Source organism: Argiope bruennichi, chromosome 8, assembly GCF_947563725.1.
Source record: "Argiope bruennichi chromosome 8, qqArgBrue1.1, whole genome shotgun sequence".
Classification (NCBI taxonomy): Eukaryota; Metazoa; Arthropoda; class Arachnida; order Araneae; family Araneidae; genus Argiope; species Argiope bruennichi.
Window position 1 is genome coordinate 12,378,496 of NC_079158.1, and position 21,964 is coordinate 12,400,459.

General features: G+C 30.7%; 1 protein-coding gene across 5 annotated transcripts in view; it reads right to left on the bottom strand.

Moving 5' to 3' along the window:
* LOC129981916 (myelin transcription factor 1-like) overlaps window positions 1–21,964 on the bottom strand; it is a 295,518-nt gene that overhangs the window by 36,219 nt on the left and 237,335 nt on the right. For all 5 annotated transcript variants that reach the window (XR_008785385.1, XM_056092972.1, XM_056092973.1 and 2 more), the window contains exons 7-8: window positions 20,461–21,434; window positions 17,051–17,629 (exon numbers count right to left, since the gene is read on the bottom strand). Coding sequence is in view for 4 of the 5 variants with exons in the window: in XM_056092972.1 (XP_055948947.1) it covers window positions 17,051–17,629; window positions 20,461–21,434 (1,553 nt within the window). In the remaining variant the exon portion in view is untranslated. The remainder of the gene's footprint in view (window positions 1–17,050; window positions 17,630–20,460; window positions 21,435–21,964) is intronic.

Sequence of the window (21,964 nt, forward strand, 5' to 3'; positions counted from 1 at the left end):
GAGCTAAATTTCAATTTCCGTGGAGGAAATATTAAAAAATTTAATAGCTATTTAATTTGTTGCTTATTTTAAAATTTAACATTCCTACATTGTCGTAAGTTTTATCTTCTTTTGTAGTTTTTTTTCTTATGTCTTTTTCCCAATTTCTTCCAAATCTCTTTAACAAGGAAAGTAAATGAGGGGAAGAAAAAAACGGAAGCACATACCGGAATATCCTCTCAGCTTGAGTCCCCAAATCCACGCCAAACGGAGAGCTCTCATTCTTTCGTAGAAATACGGATGGAACATGATGCGAAATGGTCATTGCAAAAGACCACTTTTAGACACTAGCAAAAGACCCGGCGCAAACAACAATTACTAATCCACCAATCATCTTCCGGGTGGGTGGTGCCGCGAGAAAACAGAAAGGATGGGGGGGGGGCAGAAACAGAGGGGGAGGGATGTGAATTTCTATTGCCTATTAAACATGGTGATGGAAATGCAGAAATGAGATTACTCGGGAGCCGCTCAAGTAAATGGAAACTGTGTCCTCCAAAACATCATAACTGGCAACCGCTTGGAAAAACGTTCTCTTTCGGCGTATGATTGGAAAATAAATTCATCCATATGTAAAAATGGAGGCTAGGAAAACTACTTTTCTCCCTCTAATACGATTTCAATTTAATCTCCGTGTTCCTATTGTTCCGTTTTATAACATTTATGTTTTATTTAAGCCAGCGAATGCAAAAACTCCCTTCCCCCACCCCCTTCCACTTGTCCGATTACCAATGCTGATATCTGCGCTCGGTTATTTACATTTCGGCGAGTCTCCCGCCGAACAATTTTCGGGAGAATAAAGTTTGAAGGTAACAGTATTTTAATACCGAGAAAACAACCATTAAATATGAAAATGATAGTTTTCAGTGCTGGCGGAAATTGATCGATAGGCATCTCGTCCTGAGCCGATAGCTTTTCGCGCCATATTTATTCAAATGCTTTCTTCAAATACGCTTTCTTCTCTCCATCAAAAGACGGTCTGCAGATGAAATATTTGCCGGAGCCATGAATAGTTTTGCAGAGATGAAACACGGACAAATATTTGTTTTTCCAATCGCTCCCGCGTTTACTTTATTAAATCCCGTCACGATTGTTTGTGTTTTCATTGTTTATGAACCATTGTTTTCGCTCCCCTCATCCCCTTGCTCTCCGGGATTCGTTAATTTCATGTTTTGAAGCAAAAGAGATGAGTCTGTGCGTGCGATTTTTCTTTTTCTCTTAGCTCGTGAGCGACCCTCTCACGGAATAAATTGTGTAATGAGTTTGGAGGAAAAGGCTGCTCTTCTTAATGAGAGCATTCTCAAATTGAGAAGATGATAAGAACAAAAAGAATACTTCCACCTTTCCGTCGAATTTTTAGATGAAATCGTGTTAATAGTTTAACAGTTTTATCGCATTCCATTTAACCCTTTATTCACCGAATTATTATACCATTCATTTTTCAAAATTTTATTGAACCATTAGTTAAGTTTTGGCACAGAATATATCCAGGAAGAAGTGAAAAAACTTTTTAATTAATTAAATTAATAATTATATATTTTCAATGCTATTTTTAGTTGATATCTATTAAATCCTATTGAAAATGCGTTCTGCGTGTACTGTTAGAAAAGATAGTCGTATTGTGAAGATATCAGCCAGATTTAAATGGCTCTTTAAAGTATCATCGGTCAATAAAGGGTTAAACTACAAATCAAATGAATGATTTTAAATTTTCCTAAAAAATGTTCGATGTTCTAATGCTTCACACGTTCTTATTTTTCAAAAATTATTTTTAAGTTTAAAGCTTATCTTTAATAATTTTTTACCAATTTTATGAATAAGGTTAACAACCGTTATTATCATTATGTTACATATCGTTTTTTACATGTATTTTTTTTTGCACCTCATTATCACCTATATTTTTCACATGGAATAAAATAATTTAATCTCGTTTTACTTAAGTTGAAGAACACTGATGAATTGACAACGATGTACGACATTTTAAAATTCTTGCCAATAACGATTATTATAAATATTCAAGTTCCTTTTTTTAGAAAAGTAACTACGAAATGTATACAATAAAAATTATTTCTTAAAGTAATATCTCTTTAACAATTGTTGAAATTTTTGATTTAAAAGAAAAGAGAAGTTTGAAGAAGAGAAGTCGAAACATTCGAAAAAATAAATATGTTTAAAATTAGAATCTAATCACTAAAACTAAAGCTGTTAACTTTTATTTACAGAGTGTAGCATCAAGACTTTGATATAATTCTAAAAGACTGTCCGAAAGGAATCACAAACTTTATCATTTTCTTTTAAAGTTTCATTGATAGTTTATGTTGGATGAAACTTGAATTTTCATTAACTTGATATGCTTTTAAATGAGGAAATTTCTTAAAGCATTAAACCGTTGTATCAAAACAAAAATTAAAATAAAATAATGCAGGACATGTAAGTCACAGAATGAAAGTAGTACAGATAATAGAGAGTAATAAGAAAATGCAAAAAGATGTTTTACCTCCAAAAGATCTGTTGATAGAAAGAGGCATTCATATGGGATTGGCAACTTCCTATATGAATTCAGCAAAATTGTAAAGGTTACTACTTATGCTGAATATATAATAAGTTGTGCTTATTAAAATCCTGATAAAGAATAAATTCTAAATGATTTTGAGAATGTTTCGAAACATCAAGCAGCTAAGCAACATATAAAGGTAATTTTCTTCTTCAGAATAGTTTCGTAATGGTTTGTCAGCTTTATTTGTGTATTAAAATATTTATCCAGTCATAATTTTTTAAAAATCAAAGCACAAAACATTTTAAAACTGAGTTAATTCCTTCGGGACTAATGAATATTTCAGTGGGATTCATTCTTACGGGTGTTTCTGTTATTTTATTAATTTAAAAGCAAAACAAAATGAATCTTTTCCTCATTGTTGAAAATTTCGAACACTCTATTGGACTAATTCCAAGAATCGAAACCGGAATTATCTTTTTTCCCTCCCGTTGTTAATCTCTACGGAGTTTCGCTTTGATTTGATGTTTTTGAATACTTTTTTGAATTTTCTTTTATTTAAACGAATAAATAAAACCGTAGCTTGTTTTTATCTTGATGTAAAAACTATTACAAAGATGAAAAAGGAAACGGTTCTCTCTGGTGTGGTAGAACAAATAAAATATTTTTCCAAGGTGGAAAAGGTTAAATAAGTGAATACTATAGGGTGTTGAAAACACTGCTGCAAAAGTACATTATTATAAAAAGCAAACTAAAAATTGAACGAACTCATTTGAATTCCTTTAACAAGATTAAAAAAAAGTAAAGCAAGATTACTTTTTTTTAAAATAAAAAAGAGAGTTAGGTTGAAAAATTTTGAAATGCAGTACCTTGAAAACATATTAAAAATCAATTTTAACTCGGAAGTTTTTAAAATGTATATTTGATTTTTAGTGTTTTTACAAAAAAGTAATTTTTTTTTTTGTTTAAAATTATTTTTTTGGAAAAACTATTAATTTCCAGTGTTAATTTTTTTAAAAAGTATCTTTGAATGTTTGAGATTCTGAGGGTTTTAAGCTTTTTCATGACGGGGGAAAGTAATTCCCCAGGTATTGGGTCGGAATCATACTTTAATGTAGGCACTGCATATTGATTATCTTCTTTTTCTTTGCTATAAATCACGCTGTCATGTTGTTGTCAGATACAAAAGAAAGGGTGGAGTGGAGAAGTGAAAACTGGTGAATGACTGAAGATTAATCAATGTAGCTTCTGTCTGAACTAAATTTAAAGAAAAAAATTATTCTAGTTCTTAATTACAAAGTTGTATTTTTTACATCGTCAGATTGAAAGCAAGCCGAACTTTTAGAGAATGTTTCGTGAAATTTTCAAAATCCATAATTTAGAAATCAAGAGATTGAAATATCCCATATGATCAAATGAACATTTGGCGTCAGAGATGCAGAATTTTATAAAATAACAATCAAGTTTAGTTTAGTATTGTATTTCAAAATATTATTAAATAATAAAAAAATGAAATGATCATTTTAATTTTGTTATTTGATATCGATTTATTTTACGATTCACTTAGTAGGGTTAAAAACAAGAAAGTCTTTTTCAATTCTTTTGAAAAAAATTTCCATAACAAAGAAGGAAAATGCAAATATTTAAATGTATCTTGAGGGTGACATTTCTGAAACCCCTCAAAGAAGAAACTTTGTGATCTATCATTCTTAGGGTACTTTTCATGGATTCTTGGGATTATTTTCAACATAAAAATACATTTCCTGAAATAACTTTAATCAAAATCTATATTACGAAAAATTAATTGAAGTTTTATTATTTTGGTTAAAAAAATCAAATGGATTATATTTTTTATTCAACAGAAGAGGAAATAATATAAATTGAAGGGAAGGATTTTAAAGAAGTGAATCCAGATATGCCAATACTAACTTTTAATATTGTCACATAGGTAGTCTAGTGTGGAACTCAATGACACACACAAGAAATAGAGCTAAACTAATTTATTAACTCAACTCTGAACTCAGAACCCAGCAACTGAAAAATCTTCTACTTTTACACTACTTTACTACTTACTTAGTGTAAAAGTAGAAAAATCTTCTACTTTTACACTAAGGAAAGTCCCAGAATACTTTTCTGGAGACAGTAAGAAAAGTCCAGAACAGTTGTCTGGTAAACTAAAGAAATGTCCAGAATCTTCTGGAAGGAAATGACCATGCAAAGGAATTCAAAAATTACATTTAAGCAATGAAACGTCTTCACTACTGAAACTCTGAAGTCTTAACATCTTTATATATAGTGAAAATGAATTACACATCAGTACTTTATATATAACATGCCAATGAATACATTATTCAGATCCTAAATTGATTCGGAAATTTAAAAACCAGTACAATCTTAAGATAGACGAAATGTTCATTACTTGAAAAAAAAATGCTAACATTTTATCTATTGAAATGATGTATTTAGTTTTTTACTTCGTCAGCATCAGATATTTTGAAAATATATCGAATAGTTAATAAAAGTCACATCTTTAAATCAGCGGGAGTAGTCTCACCGAAACTTTCTTTCGTACTCCCTAATAAATATGCAAACGGTCCCTTTCCGCATACAATTTTGGATTTTGGTTAAAGTCGTGGAAACCATGAGTATTTCAGATTGTTAGTTTCTGAGCGCTTCATAAAAGCATTCTGAGCTCCCGAGTATAGCAAAGAATGCTGGCGCCTCTGCATAAAACGCATGTCATTGGCAAATGATAGTTAAGAAAAAGTCGAAAGGGCAAGCGATCTTCGGAGCACGTTGTGGCGGTTTGTGATGAGCGGGGATAGAACCTGGGATCTTGTGGTTCGCAATCCAGTAACATGACCAAGATACAAAAGCAACTGCTTAGGTAGCGTAGCTGTTAACTGGCTTATAAGCTTTCACCACAAACTCTCCCTCCAGTGAGTCGAACGATATGGCTGTTGAGTGGTGATGTTTTAGCTGTTGATTCTAATGCGCCTGTATCCATTTGATAAATGCTAAGCTTTATGGCTAGCGTATGTGGGTGAGTGGTTGCTGTTACGCCAAGTGAGTCTGACGACTTTATGTTGCTGCGTCAAGTGAATCTGACGACTTTAGTTTGCTGTGGGTACATGGCGCCATAACAGCTGTACGAAGGTTGAAGGTTCAGTGTCCGAAGTCACCAATGTGACGAATTGTTATGAGTGGGAATTGAACTTGGGACCTTGTGGTTCGCAGTCCAGTAACAGGACCACCATACAAAAGCAATTGTTCGGGGAGTGTAGCTGTTAACTGACTTATAAGCTTTCACCACAACGTTTAATGGCTAACATGCAATTTATTCACAAGTATCAAAAGCCGAATATGCATTTTGATAAATACTTAGACGGTCTCCTCTTTGACAGATTTGTTTTAAAATTTGATAAGCATTTTCATTTTAGATGCTAAAACTGTGAACCAAAATTTCTTTTACATAAGTTGTTCATTTTTGAATAATCGCTTTGACTGGCTTGCAAAAGCACATATAGTCAATCCTTTTAAGGATTTATTTTCAAATTTGATGCGGGCCTTTATTTTTTAGGTATTAAATTTGTATATAAAATGTTTTTTTATTTGGCTCTTCACGTTCTGTTGTATCGTGTTCATTCCTATTCGGACAGTCGGACAGACAGACTTCCTTGAAAAGGATTTCGTTCAAAATTGAACAGAAGTTTAAAAATTTGACGTTAAATCCATATACCAATTTTCATCCAACTAGCTCAATGCATTTTGAGCTCTCGCTGTCATTAATACACGGACAAACATAGATATAATTAAAAAATTGTATTCTTCAGATTGAGATGTCTGAAATGTGAAGATTCGTCCAAATCTCAAATGCGATTTTTTTTACTTTATTTTACATTACAAAAGTTCGTATACTATTCAGAGAAAGTCATTAAATAAATAAACACACACATATATATAATTCTGTCTTTTTTGTGTTTTTCTTTTTCTAAGAAAGATGTGCGCTTTTTACTTTTAATTATTAGATGGAGGCAAATGAAATAATTCGTGTACAATAAAGCGATAAGGTCGATATATGAAGAAAAATAAAAAAAAAAAAAAAAAAAAAAAAAGTAAAAAAAAACAAAAACATTTCGAAGACGTTATAGAGAAAAAAAAGTCGATTATCGAAACATATTTGCCTATATTGGATATGCTATACTTAGTTCTTGTAGGGTGTTTAGAAGCGTATATAAAATTAATTGCATTTTTGCATTGCATTTGGTTATTTTCCAAAAGGAACCAATGTAGAAATGAAAGAAACTGCTCATAAATTTAGAGAATATTGTTCAAAGGATTTTGAATTTGAGTTTGGTGATGAAATAATGCATTATAAATACTTTGTCCTACAAGTAGTGGAAACAGATGAAGAAAAAATAGCGCCTTCAGTAGATTCTTCTAACCTGATGCTTGATAATATGATGTAGCCAAATTTTCAAAGAGTATTGGACAGAGCTGAAAATTTGCAAATGTCTTATAGTCACAAATACAAGTAGTGAACGATGTTTTTCGAAACTGAAGCTAATGAAAAACAATTATAGATTATCAGCATTTCTCTGAACCTGAACTCTCTAAATAGTTTGGCTAAAGAACATGATATATTAGAAAAAAATGTTATTTACCAAGACAATTTAATAGAATTTATATAAATGCGAGGATAATCACAATACCTAAATAGTATAATGTACCTATAGTGTAAATGTACGTAATAGAAATTGTATCTAATATAGTATAATGTAAATTCAAATATAAAGTTATGAACTGTTCTATAATTTTACAAAATAAGTTGCCTTTTTTTCTTTTGAAAAAGTACGATCCACTGATTATTCAGTATTTAGAATCTGTTAAAAATGTTATCATCTTTTTACTGTTTTATTTAAAATTAAATACTTTTGTTATTTCAATTTGTTATAAAAAATTTTTACTTAAAAAACTTTTTTATTGAATTTTTTTAAAACTAAGACAATAATTTTATATATTTATTTAAATAAAATATTTTAAATTATTAGTTTTTAAATAATAATAAATTCAAGAAGACTCTGTATCCTGAGAATTTCGGAAAATCGACGAAAATATCGGTTTTCTAATTTTGAGGGGAAAATGATACTTGAACCTTTGACTTATTAATCTTAAAATTTCAAAAGAATCGGACAAGTATTTAACGAGATATGGAGTTATTTTGTCTAACACGATATCAGGTGCCACGCCCACTTCCTATGTTTACATCAAACATATTTCATGAGCAAGTAATCAACCTGCTTAAATTTTTACATGAAATAAAAAGCATGGTAGTAACGGTTGATACTTTTTTGTTTATAATTTTACAACTTCCGTTTTTCTTTCAGATGGAATTTCTCACTAGTTATTATAATCATCTTCAAAATGACTCATTTCACTTGAATTTCAATCATATGGTCTAGAATTTTCGCAATGTATTAATAGATATTTGATAAACAGAATTGCAAGTTCATTTAATAACTTAAATTTGAAGTGAATTAATCAATGATGATGATGTCATGTCCGCGTTACCACGGAAAGGGGGTGCAGTAGCTTCTGAGGGTAAAGACCCCTGAGCACCCGAGGGCAGAAATTTGACTTCTAGCTCATATGAAGATGAAACTCACACATTCGCTTGCACAACCCCTTTTTACAGGGGGGCACATTCACACACCTCACAGATGAAGAACAACCATGCCCGAACCGTGATTCGAATCCGGAACGCCCAGATCACGGGGAAGATGCGCTATCCCTATGCCAGCACGCCGGCAGTTATTCTCTAATTAATTGAAATAAGATAATAATAATATTTAATTATTTTGTGAAACATATTAACATATAAATATAAAATTAAAGTAAAAAAATATATCGGCTCTGATTATAGTTCATGTGAAACAATACAACTACCAATAATCGTCAGTAGCATTGAAATACTGATGTTAGCCAATAGGAAAGGAGTAGATGACTTTAGTGTAGAAATTTCTTCCTGAGTTATTGACGGATCCAGTTTCCATCAGTGTCCTTTTCTCAGTTTGCCATTGTCAAAACTTTTTGAGAAGCACATTTCTTTTGCTTATCAGTAGTTCATTTGTGGCTATCCGACGACTCTGCCATCCGAGGTCTCCCGCTGCTGAAATTACAGTTTTATTGGACACAACATGAGGCCGCCCAGGGCGTGACAAGTTCTGAATATCTACATAAGTGCATAGAGAGATAACGATCATGCAATGTTAACGGGCTAGAAAGTTTTCTGAACAGAAAAGAGTTTTTCTGCGCCTGCTCAGATTTACCTTCAGAAAACGAGTCATATTAATCCTGTTGCATAATAGGAAATATAAAAATGCGAATGGGAGCTTTAATTAGAGTTATCATCATAACGAAGAATATTTTCGTGTTTGGGAATCGAATATAAATGTCGCCGAAGATTTCGAGAAGTTTGATTGAAGTTTAATGTTTTGATCTTTTTCTTTCTGATGTTTCTTCACTTCTTCTTCCTCCCTATGATCTTCATCTGATGAATTCAGGATTATTCGAATTTATATTCATATTTTGAATAATTAATATATTTTTGAAGAGTCTGCACATATTATAAACACAGCTATAATAGCAACCGTGTTTTATGGAGTAAACAATAGAAATATCCTTATCTCTAGTATATCTCCTTATTCAGCACAAAATGGACACAAGAATAACATCGATTAGAAGTGCCTGGAGAATATTTCTCTCTAAAAAATTTCTAAATCCATTCCCTTTATATTCTTCATTCATCCTGTAATAAATTTTTCTCTCTCCTTTTGCACGAAGAAATTGGATAATTGTCTTTTGTGCTGGAGGAGTCCATTATGCAACGAAGTATGAAAACAACACTCAAGGAATATGGATGTTGAGTCGAAACCATTAACTACGCATGCGCAGCTGGGAATACGACAACGCCATCTATCGGCTAACACGTTAATTCATTAAGGTTTGATAAACGCCGCTACTGTTAAAATCTTTTTTTTTTTTTTTTTCATGTAGACACACATTATAGTTGCAGCCACATAAACAACACGACCCTTGACAGTCAAAAACGAAATAAAAAAGAAAAAAGAAAAGAAAAGAAATAAGAAACCCCGTACCAGTAAAATTATGCAAAAAATTTGCAATACTGTTTTTACAAAATGAAATGTTTTACTATTTTAGAAATAAATTGATATCTATTATTCAGTAATGAGAATTACATAATAATAATAAGGTTCTACTTTATTATAGTAATATAGTGTAAATCGTGATTAAGAGAATACATCAATATTTTCTTTCTTATCGTTCGACTTTCTGTAAAAGAATATTAAATGTTTTAAATATATTTTATTAATGTAGTTCTAAAAGTACCCTCTTTTTTTTAATCATATTTATGTTTAAAAGAAAAACTATTTCCGTTTTTTGTATAAAAATGTTTTCTGCTTCGACACAAATTTTATTAAAATGCAATGAGTTTTAATTAGAAGCTGCGTAAAAACTGGTAATCCTTATTTTATATAAGAACATTTTTAAATAATTGTAGATTGAGATTTTGATAATGACAGAAAATTAATTAAAATTTTAATATTTATATTAATTTTTACATTTTTAAAAAATGTTTCAGAGTTTTCTTTTTTGTGATATTCATTTTTCTCAATTTCCTTATAATACCGTTCTTAGGGTCTCAAGCTTTCACAATTTTGTTTTGGCTACCATATTTTTGATTTAAAAATTCTTTCCCTTTTTTTCTATGTATTTATAGCAAGATTTTCCTAAATATTATTAATATTAATATTTTACTTTTTAGTCTTTATTGTGATTTAGAATATATTATTATAAATAATAGAGAAACTTGTATCAATTTTTTTTCAATTCTCCACCAAGTGGCATTTTATGTATAAAATAAATATTTTATTAAAATTAATCACTTAATTCGCTGTTAAATTCTGGAAATATTAAAGTTCTAAATAACCATTAGAAACATAAAAATAATATAAAATTTCGGAACTTTGGAACACCTATTTACCAAAAACTATTTTAAATGCCGATTTTAGATTTGGTTGGCTTCATACAGCCTGAGTAAAAACTTTAAGGCCAGTAAAAATTTTTGAGAAAATGGAAACATATAAACTGAGGAATTAAAATACCATTTGATTGATAATTATTGAGCTTAAATAAAAGTAAAAAAAGTAGAAAAATTAATTTGCAAATATTTTATTATTAGAAAATATTACAGAACACACAGATGAATATTTGGGCCTGAGTAAAAACTTTAAGGCCAACATAGAAAATAACATATAAGAAAAAAATTACAAATTCTTAGAAGGTTGTGTAGGAGCCATTTCTTCGAATTACTTCAAATATTCTTGTTTTCATGGATGAAACGAGTTTTTGACAAAGGGTGGGGTTGGTTTTATACCATTCATCTTCGATAGTAAATTTCAGCTCTGTTGTTGATGTAAAATGTCTCCCATTTGCATAAACTCTTCTTGATAAGTCACCCCAAAGGTTCTCAATTGGGTTGAGGTCAGGTTATCTAGCTGGCAGTTTCACAATTTCAACATTGTTGACTTGGAACCAATTTTTTTGTGCTGTTACTCGAATGGATCGATGCATTTGTCTTGCTGATATTTACAATTTTCTCCAGCAAGACATTCAGCATTTGGCAAAAGATGATTTGTTAGGACATTTTGGTATCCTTGTGAATTCATTCTACCTGAAACGAATGCAATTGAGCCCACACCATTGTAAGCAAAACAGCCCCAAGTCATGACAGACCCTCTACCTAATTGGCGCTTGGAGAATATTTCTTTTTCATTTCTTATATCATGTCAGTAGAAATACCAGCCATCTGGTCCATCCAAATTCCAATTTTTTTTCGTCAGAAAAAATAATTTCTATCCATTGGTTGTCCCAGGTCATGACTTTCTGGCCAAAGTTCAAACGCTCTATTTTGTGTCTCTGAAGTAACTGAGGCTTAGTCAATTTTGCTGTATAAGTGAACCTTCCAGACCTTCTAATTGTGTTATAAATCGTTTTTTGACAAACTTTTAAACCTGTAGTCGGAATCAGTTTCCTGGTTGAGTACTTTCCAGTAGATGCAAGTTGGCACACTCTTCTTTCATCACGTGAGGACAAAGCTTTAGGTCTTCCCCCAGTATTCTTTTTACCATAATTGCCTTTCAATTTAAAAAAAATTGTTGACTACAGTCTTTGACCTTCCTATCTTTATCGCAATAGCACGACTACTCATTCCTGTTGAAGACAAAGCTTCGATCTGTCCTCTTTCACGATCAGTTAACTTCTGACCCTTCGCCATCTTCACAAAGATCACCAATACTTCGAATAAACGTATGACTTCGAATAAACGTATAATATTATTTGAATCCCTTTTATTTTATTTTACATTTTCTCAAAATTTTTTACTGGCCTTAAAGTTTTTACTCAGGCTGTATCATTGAATGCACATTAAAAAATCAATCAGATATTTTAAAATCAAAAACTATTGCACTTGCATTCGAAATATAAATTCTGATATTTATTAAAGTCAAATTTAAGAAGTATTTAAAAATTCTAGAGTAATTTACAAATTACCCGAAGAAAGTTGCTTTCAATCTTTCCGGGATAAATTTAATTTTGAATTCAAAAGTAACATGATTTTGACTTAACAGTTTAGTTAAGTATACGATGCACTAGAAAAGTTCTTGTTTCCTTTCTTAACAACATTTCCATCTGAAAATGAAACTCTACATTCATAACTTTAATATAACTTTAATCTGAGTACCATTAAGAGACGCCAGATTTTCTAAACAAGTAAATTAGTTTCATAATGAATTCACATCAGGTTAAATGAAATGTTAGTTCTTAAACTGTTATTTCTTTCACGTATTCAGTGAGTAATCATGATATTTTAATTTCCGCCGTAAAAAAATTTCTTTACATTTTAACCTATTACTTTCATCAAAAGAGAATTAATGCATGAATTTGTGATCATTTTATTAGAATATCAACATAAATGCTATAATTGTATTTTTCTATATTGAATATTTTACAATTAAAAAATCTCAAAATATGCAAAATACATGTTAAAACATCAAACGAACATTAGAAATACATATATCACAGGATTTTTTTCATTTAGATATTAAAAAGACACTTAAATTTGAGTAAAAGAGTTCTTATTCTATTAAATTGTTTGACAAACAATTTAATAATGAATATTCTATATTATGGTCAATTTTATCTTTAACTTTCATTGGGTCTTATCTTCCATTTTCATGAGATTTCTGTGATCTTGAGTTATATAAAGATTGATTTCTGGTAAAGTATTAGAGAAAATTGCCATTAAATGGTATCTCAACTACTTGAAGATTACGAATTTTTGGAAAAACATACACAATATTTTGCGATTTGAATCACTTTTATATCGTCATAAATAAGCCGTAAAAGGAAACATGATTCGGGGGATATTGAAATAAACCAAGATTATTTATTCCAAAGAATTCCTACTATTCATATTCTGATTTGGATTGAATACAGTTCGAGGCTACAAACATTTATATTCAAAACTTATTCATTTTTTCTGTGGATTACTATTTCAGAAAATTATTCTCGGTACATTTTATAATTAAATGAAGATAACAAGGGATCTAATACACCGGCATCAAATTTTCAGCTCTCAGCGAAAGTAAGGAATGTGACCACAATATATTTACAATGCCACCCTTCAAAAAGAAAACTCACCATCAATCAGTTAATTGACCAATTAACCTCTGACCCCCCCAATATATATATATATATGTATATATATATATATATATATATATATATATATATATATATATATATATATATATATATATATATATATATATATATATATATATATATATATATATATATATATATTGTGTAGATTCTTCGCTTCTGCCATATTCTTCGTTTTCATGTGAAAGAAGTGATTTAATATTTTATTATATTCATGAACAACTTGTTTGAATCATTTCATAAACCAATCAATTTGAAAATAATTTTTTAAAAGGTAAACGGTGAAGTGGAATGGTAAATAAAACTAAAATTTGATTATCATAATTGAAACAAATTATTAATAATATAATGAATGATGAAATTATGAAACAAAAAAAGTTATGAAACAAAATAAAACATTGAAAACAAAGAGTCACGAATAAATTTAATGAACGTTTAAAAACCGAGGAATTTAATAATATTAAAATTTTCTGGTAAAATGACGTAAGAGTGCATTGAAAATCCTTGCAAATCCATAGCTGATACTTTTCTTACTTTTTGAAGCCCTTGGGATTCAATCATGCAAAAATTTAAAAGTTGAAAACAGTCAAAATTTAAAAGTTGTGAAATAATTTCCAAGTACGATATAAGAATATTTAAGTATATACATATATATTAATAGTTAAAATTTTTCAGAATATAAACCATTATTATAATATTCAGTTATTGTTTAAATACAATTTCGCGTTAATTTTTTATTTTTTGAAAATTTTTATCATTGTAATAAAAAAGTTCACGTCAGATGGCAGCACGATAGCGATTTAATTGAAATGGCTTTCTACACATATTAGATATATCAAGCTGCAAATTTAGATGAATTTCGATGTTTCAGATCTTTTATGTCCATCCACCCCTATTAGCACAAACAAGGTATTTTACGTTCATTGCTTGATTTTCTAAACGCGGCTCAATATCATAAAGATAACAACATGTGGCGAACATTTTATGCCAGTTCTTGTCAGTTATTCCTCTGCATTTATCCGAATATATAGGAACTCAATAATAAAGAAAATCCTCCTACTAGATGGATAACATTTGGCATGTTGTTTTTTTCAATCCCAAAATTGTATCGAATTGATATCATAGCTACTCTGAAATTCAAACCATTTTTATTTCATCAAATATTTAATCTCGTGCTTTTTTTTCACTGTCAAAAGCTAAAGAAGAAGGATTCTGTTCTAATTTCTGCCTAGTTTACCCGACAAATTAAAAGTAAAGTTGCAATATTAAGAAAATTAGATGAATCGGATTTTTATCTTTTTAATAGCTCTATGATTTATGTGAGTGATCTCTATTAGAAAGGTTCATGCATACAATGATCAGAACATATATAAGGAATTAAAATAACACTATTTTAATGTCTAAAAGTTTGAGGAAATAATGGACATAACTGATATTAACTATAACCAATAACCCCTGCAAATCAACTGGTCTCCTAAAGCAATTAGTTATTTATAAAATTTTCTATTTCTCATGAAAACGTTTTCCGTCATTATATTCGCAAATGCCTTTGTCATCATGGACACACGATATTTTAGGATCTCATGGTCATATCTCAGTCATACTTTTCTCTGTTTTACTAAACTAAACTGTAAGAAATCATGTAACGTTTGTAGCTTTCTCAATAGTCACTAAATCGAACAATAATTTTGTATGAATTACCGAAAAAGATTTAAAAAAATCCAAGATAGGGACATTTAAATATTGTATATAAAGGAAATTATAAATTGTAAGTAGTAAATAAATTCGCATCGGTAAATTGTTTTCCTGTTTTGTATATAAGCTTAGTTGAATATTAAATTTCACCAACTTGATCATATATTAAAACACTTTTGGAGGATTAGGTTTACAGTTGTAAAACATTTGTTTGGATTTACTGATATTGAATTAAATTTGAAGAAAGTCAATTGAAATATTAGATATAGATTTATATTTCTTAAACAAAGAAAGGAGAATTTGTTTTTAGCACATTTTTATAAAAGCGGTATTTTAATTATACTTCACCAATAATTTAGTTTGAAATTCGTTATTTCATTCTTCACTGTAAAGGCTATCTTATTTATATGAAATCCTGATGTAGGGACAGGAAAGTTTAGAGAACCCAAAAGATTTCATACATTTGCACACATTTATTTAAACTCTTATATTAGTATAAATGTACTTTTCTTAGTGCCAGTTATAATTTTATTTGTAAAGATATTTATTTATGTGATAATTAGAGTTACAATAAACAATCACTCATAGAAAAATATTTAATATCAAGATGAAAATATGCTTTAATTTTAAAAAATGAATAATATAAATAATTGGAAAAAAGTTAAAGGTCTTTGATTTTATATAATTAACTAGTTAATACTGTATAATAATATAACTAGTTAAGACTGTCAAATTTTAATATCATTATTTGTTTTATCTAATTAAAAATCAAACTATTCAAGACTTGAATTTGTGACACTCAAAACATTTAAGACTCCAGGAAGAAAGGACCCGAACAAAATTTTTTTTTCTAAAGTAGGTAACAGTAATTTTGAAATTCTGAAAATTTTAATATCAAGCACTTTGTTAATATGTTGATTGTTTAGTATTTTAAAAGGAAAAAATTAAAGAAACTAATTTATTTCGCGAATTTCATGAAAATAATGTTATTTCCATAAAGCATAATTGTATTAAATCTTTTTAAATTTGCTGTCAGTAAATAAGTCATGGTTCAATGATTTATTTTTACTTTGTCGTATAAGTAAAAAGTCGAGTAATCTCCACGTTTTAGATCTCCCTAAATCGAAATACATATTTTTGGAAAGTCTGCCAGTGACAAAGATAAATCAAAAAGGCTTTAATTTAGGCGAATATAATCTGGTATATGGTCTTAAAGCAATTTTGTAGATTTCTATTAAATTTTGAGCAAAATACATTCATAGGAAGCCTGTCTATCCGGCTGTTTGATTATAAGTTAACACGATATCTCATAAAATGTAGAGAGCTATATAGATAAAATTAGCTGCACATATCTAACATCTATAATGTAGATACCTATCAAAGTTTGAGTCAAATCCAACAAGCGGTCGAATGTCTGCTGATTTGTACTTTCAGAAGCATGTTGTTGTTGTTTCTAATGGCACTTGCCATAGACAAGCTCGCTGACGAGATCAGCGATTTTAAGCCGAGGGTGCGTCTCTTGTTATTTAGTAGCGCCAACTAGGGCCAAGAGTACGTCTTAGCTATCCACGCATCACATTCGCTTGCACAGCCCCTTTTTACAGGGGGGCACATTCACACATCTCACAGATAGAACAGATGAAGAACAACCATGCCCGAACCGGGACTCGAAGCCAGGACGCCCAGATCACGGGGCCAGAAGCATGTAAACGCGATAATTAAAAAAAAAGCAATGAACGAAATATATCAAATTTGCTATAAAATTTTGTGATTACAATTGTAGTTCTGTACCACCTTTTGGTTTCAATCGATTGGGAAGGGGGGCAAAGAAATTCAACCTTATCAGAGAGTTTACGAAAAACTGGAGAGACCCCTCTCCCTAGTATTAATTTGAAGTTCAACAATAAGTCTTTCTTTAGGCAATGCTGCTAATATCAGCTCTATCTTATTCAAGTAATATTAATCGCATCGATTCTAATTGGAATGTAAGTTTTCTAATGACGAAAAAAGAATGCTCACCTCTAAGAGAAGGATCCTGTGGTGAAGACTGCTGGCACTCGAGCATTCTTCTACCATCCCCCATGTCGGAGTGTGGTGACGGCATCATTTCGCAGCAACTGTTGTTGTAATGAGGCGTCGACCCGCTCTGTTGACTGCACGACTGCAGAGAATTACTGTCCTCTTCGTCTTCTATCCCGCCGTACCTGTGTTGCTGCTGCTGTCTGCCTTCATCAATGACCAGAGGATGGTCATCTTCTGGCAAAGGCAACAGGTGATCGTCGAAAGATAAAGGCCTCTTGACCGGCTCTTGTAGCTTAGAGTCCAGAAGCAGATATCTCCTGGAAGCTGGGCTGGTTGGAGGACAACCATAAGGTTGAAAATATTCTCCACCCCCGTAACCATCGTCCATTCGACAGTAAGACTGTGGAGGCGGTGGCTGAGGCGGTTGTTGATGGGTAAGATGTCTCATGTCATGTATATTGGGTTTTATGTCGTGCATTGGTTCTGTTCTTGAGAACTGTTGTTCTCTGGAGTAGGCATCCGTTTGCATCGTGAAACCGTCGGATTCGACAAGCGATTGGATATTGGCACATTCTTCTGAAACGAAAGTGATTTAATAAGTATTTGTCAAGTTTTATTTCAGTTTTCTTCTGTTTTACACTTGGCCAACTTGTAGAATAATCAAAATTTATCTGTTCAAATAAAAATGTCAGCTACTATTTCTTCACATTTATGATTAAATAAAAATAAACTTTCTGTGTTTAAAATCTAATAATCTAACTTTTATTAAAAGAAATCTATAATTTGCTCTGGATTTTTTTAGTAAATTTCAGAAATGCATCCCGAAGTTTGAAGGAAAAATTTAGTGATGTTTGAAAGCAAAAGGGAGGTTTTAACTATTCATTACATCTGCTGTCAAAAGAAGGAGAAAAATAAATATATGCAGGAAGGCCTGGAGGGAAAAGTTGCGCAAAAACAAGATTAAAGCTTAACTTGATTAAAATAAGTTAAGTATTTCAAACAGATAAAAAAGAAACAAATAAAATTAATTTGTTGTGGGTTATGAGGCTTGTAAAGCTCCAAATGTACATTAAAATTAATAATAGATTAAGCACACATTTTTTAAAATTGATATTTAGCTTTCAAAGATTTCTTAAATTATTGATAGTCTATAAAGTCCCCTAGAATTATGTAAAATAATTAGCTATAAATTTCTAGATTTTATTTTTAAACAAAACACGCGTGTAATTATTATTTATGAATTTTGTTAAGATTCAATTAAGATTTACAATTCGTATTTTTGTTGCAAATCAATAAACAAAGAACTAATATAAAATGCAGTACAAAAATATATAGGTATTGAAAGGAAATACTTTATATAAGAAGAAAGGCATTTAATACTAGAATATTTTTTATTATACATCAAGAAATTTAAAAATTTTCTCAAATAGTTAGGAAATTATTATATATCTATATTATGCTTGCATTAATTTTATCTTTTATTTTTCAATTGAAGATTTTCTCTGTCCTTATCAATTTCTTTAAATCATAAAACGGCCAATTATTGTCTCAGTTGTTCTTTCAATAGAATTAAAATTAATTATACTTTTTAAAAAATCAAAATCAGCAATGAGAACAAAGTTAACCTATAAAACTCAAGCCTATTATATAAATTATTTTTAAACAGCTTATTTATAATTTATAAATATTTTCATGAAATAAAATAAATATATTTTTAATTCTGTGAAAGGAAAAAAGCCTATATTCAAAACTCCAATTTCCAAATTCATTACTCATATATACAATACTATTTTTTGAGCTTATTAAATTGTGCATTTAAAGCATAAATAGCTCTAATAGATAGCTAAATCATTATTTAAATAGTTGTACTGCAAGTGAAATAAAGGTTTTTAATTAAACAAGAAAGCAACATTAATAATAAGTCAAAAGAATTATTTGGAATAATTGGACACTCAATTTTTTTTCAAAATTCATAGATGGCAGCACGATTTAAGTTTTTCTTTCAATCTTACATATTTATGTACCGGAATTTTCAAACACTTTTCCCATAAACAAATAAAAAAATATATTTCTGGAGATGCATTTTATTTTACACCAAATTAGCACCTTCAACAATATTTTATTTACTGATGAAACTTCCTCAAAAGACATATTTATTTTTTAGTAAAATTTCAAAAGTGCGATATATCAGTAAAGTCTATAAATCAAATTTCATTAAATTTTACTTCTTCCTTTATTTTAATTGAATTTTTAGCCACCTTTTAAAGTATCTTTACCATGAATTTTTATAAAAAAATTCTTGTAGATATATTTTATCTAAAAATGTAAATTTATTTTATCAAAAATTAAGTTCAGGAATTTGGTTAAAAAATTAAGATTATACATATTATTTGTATGAAATGATATGTAACATGCATAAATATTATGCATTAAAAATATATATATAAAAAAGGAAAGTTAAAATATATAAAGGTACCCAAATCTATTTTCAGTATAAAGTTTTTGTACCGAAACTTAGTTTATATTGTTTATTTCTTCTATTATAATTAGAAGTATTGCCAAAAATTAAAGATAGAAATTTTCAAAACGTCTGTAATATGTTGATTGGAATTAATAGTAAATCCTAAGTTTCTATAAATAATAGAAGACTGTTAACATTATAGAAAAATGATAGATGTAACGATTACATAGATATCTTGCTACGACTCTTTGTATTTATCATAGTTAAAAAAAAGTTTAAGTCTAGCTATTATTCAGTATAAAATAAATTTTTACTGATAATGAGTTTGAAATTCCGCATTATATGCTGTATTTTTTATTGCATGAAATTAATATGAATTAACTTAATACAGGAAACTTATAAATATCTTTTGGTCGAACAGAAGTTGCTTTTGTATCCGTTAATATAGAAGCTGCCATATTCGTTTGAATGTGGCATCATGATATTTCAGATAAATTTATATCGAATTTAATCAAACCTTTTCCACTACTTTGAAATTAAAATTTACTGTCATTGATTAAAATCTAAGAATCCGAATAGTTAATTCGGCATTTCCTTCCATATCTGTTGCATTCTACGATAATATTACATCGTTATTCGCAACAATGGTGTGACTGAACAGCACAGGATAAAGCAAATCTACGTTAATTGATAAGAGGAAACTTTAAAATCCTCAGAACAACTAGTTCTTTTTATGTCCCCGGAAGATATGGTAATTGGGAAGTCGAGTCATATTAACACGACACCCTTCCTCTTCTCAGTAATTTCGTATCCAAATGAGAAAGAAGTAATTAATGAATTTTTCTTGAGAGGCGCTTTGCCGTCGTTAGAGTCTAATTGGTGCTAAAAACCCAGGAAACTGAATCTTTTCCTTCTCTCATTAGTAACAAAGGGGCGAGATACATACCTTCAATCTTCAGCAGACTGGCGACATCGTACGGTTCTCCTTCGTTAACTGATGAACCTACATTGTCCACGCTCCTGCTGTCCTCCTGGGGCTGCACTGCAGGTGGCAAGGGCGTGAATTCATCGAATACCTCGTCCGCCGAACTGTACTGACTTGTACAGCTCATTGGCTTAGCGTCCACAGAGGCGGGTACACTGAAGCTAGTATCGGGTGAACTGATCGGAGTTTGAGGCTGGGGCTGTTGCTGATGTTGGTGATGTTGCTGTGGCGCCCTGAGCGCTCCCTGAGGGGAATATTCCTCATCCCGAGGTTGCTGGTACATGGGGCTGGTGACCACTTCTTGCTCTTCACGCCTTTCCTCTTTAATACTGTGGATACTGACCACTGGGGATAGGATAGGCGACCTGAGGGGTGATCTCTCACTACTACAGCATGAACTGGAGGACGCACTGAGAGTGACCACGTCCTTCCAAGAGTTCGTGACTACCTCTGCAGTCTTTGGAGTGGTCACCTCGTTTTTCTTTTCAAACAGGTTCTCGAAGAAAGGCCGTTCAGTGGTCACGCCACCACACACGCCAGCAAAAATGTCCATACCAGTGTCCGGTTCGAAGTCACCTGACAGTGAACGTAACGCAGCTTCTGCTTCCCTGATTCTTCGGGTGTCTTCATCCATATCACCTTCTTCTTCGCGTACTACAGCGTCCATGGTTTCTTCGACCACACGCTGCACGATTTGATTTTCCTCTTCGTAACCGACGGGAAAGTCCTTGTTGCCGTATGGCTGTAACCTGCATGCATCAGGAGTCTGATCATGCGTTGGTTTCGTTGAATCAGCACTTATTCTGTGGTTGCTGTCGTCTGTGTTCACTAGATCTGTAAGGGAACCGTCTTCAGTTTTTGGCTCTTTGAAAGATGAAGGCTCGTTCGCGTCGTTGGATAATTTTCTTTTACGATTCGAGACGCATCCAGAGGACCTAGAAATACCGAACGAATCCCTTTATAAGTAAAACTGCATTAGATTTATTAAATGCAATGTTAAGAACTTTAGAAATGTTGAAGTTAAATATTATTCTGAAAATGAAATGCGTTTGAAAAGTCTTGATTAAGTCTTTAATCTATTTCATTCTCCGTCCATATAACAGTCCATAGCTTTTTTTTTTGTATTCAAAAGAAAACATTTTGTAGAAAAAGAAACCAAAAAACAAAAATTGTTGCAATTTATATATCTAAAAATTGTTGAGAAATTTTAAAATTAGAATTATAAGTTAATAATTTAAACATCGTAATACTTAAATATATCAGCTTTGAAATGTGATTTTTTTAAACAAGAAATGTAGTTCTGTGTGAAATTTTTGTTTGGGAAAATAACATTCTAAAACATAAATTCGAATTTCGGATACGATTAATCCCTTGCCAGAAATTAATCTTAAAAATATAAGGAAAAAGAAATGCTTACAAGGATCACACGATAATTTCATGCCAAAGTGAAATATCTGGCCGGGAT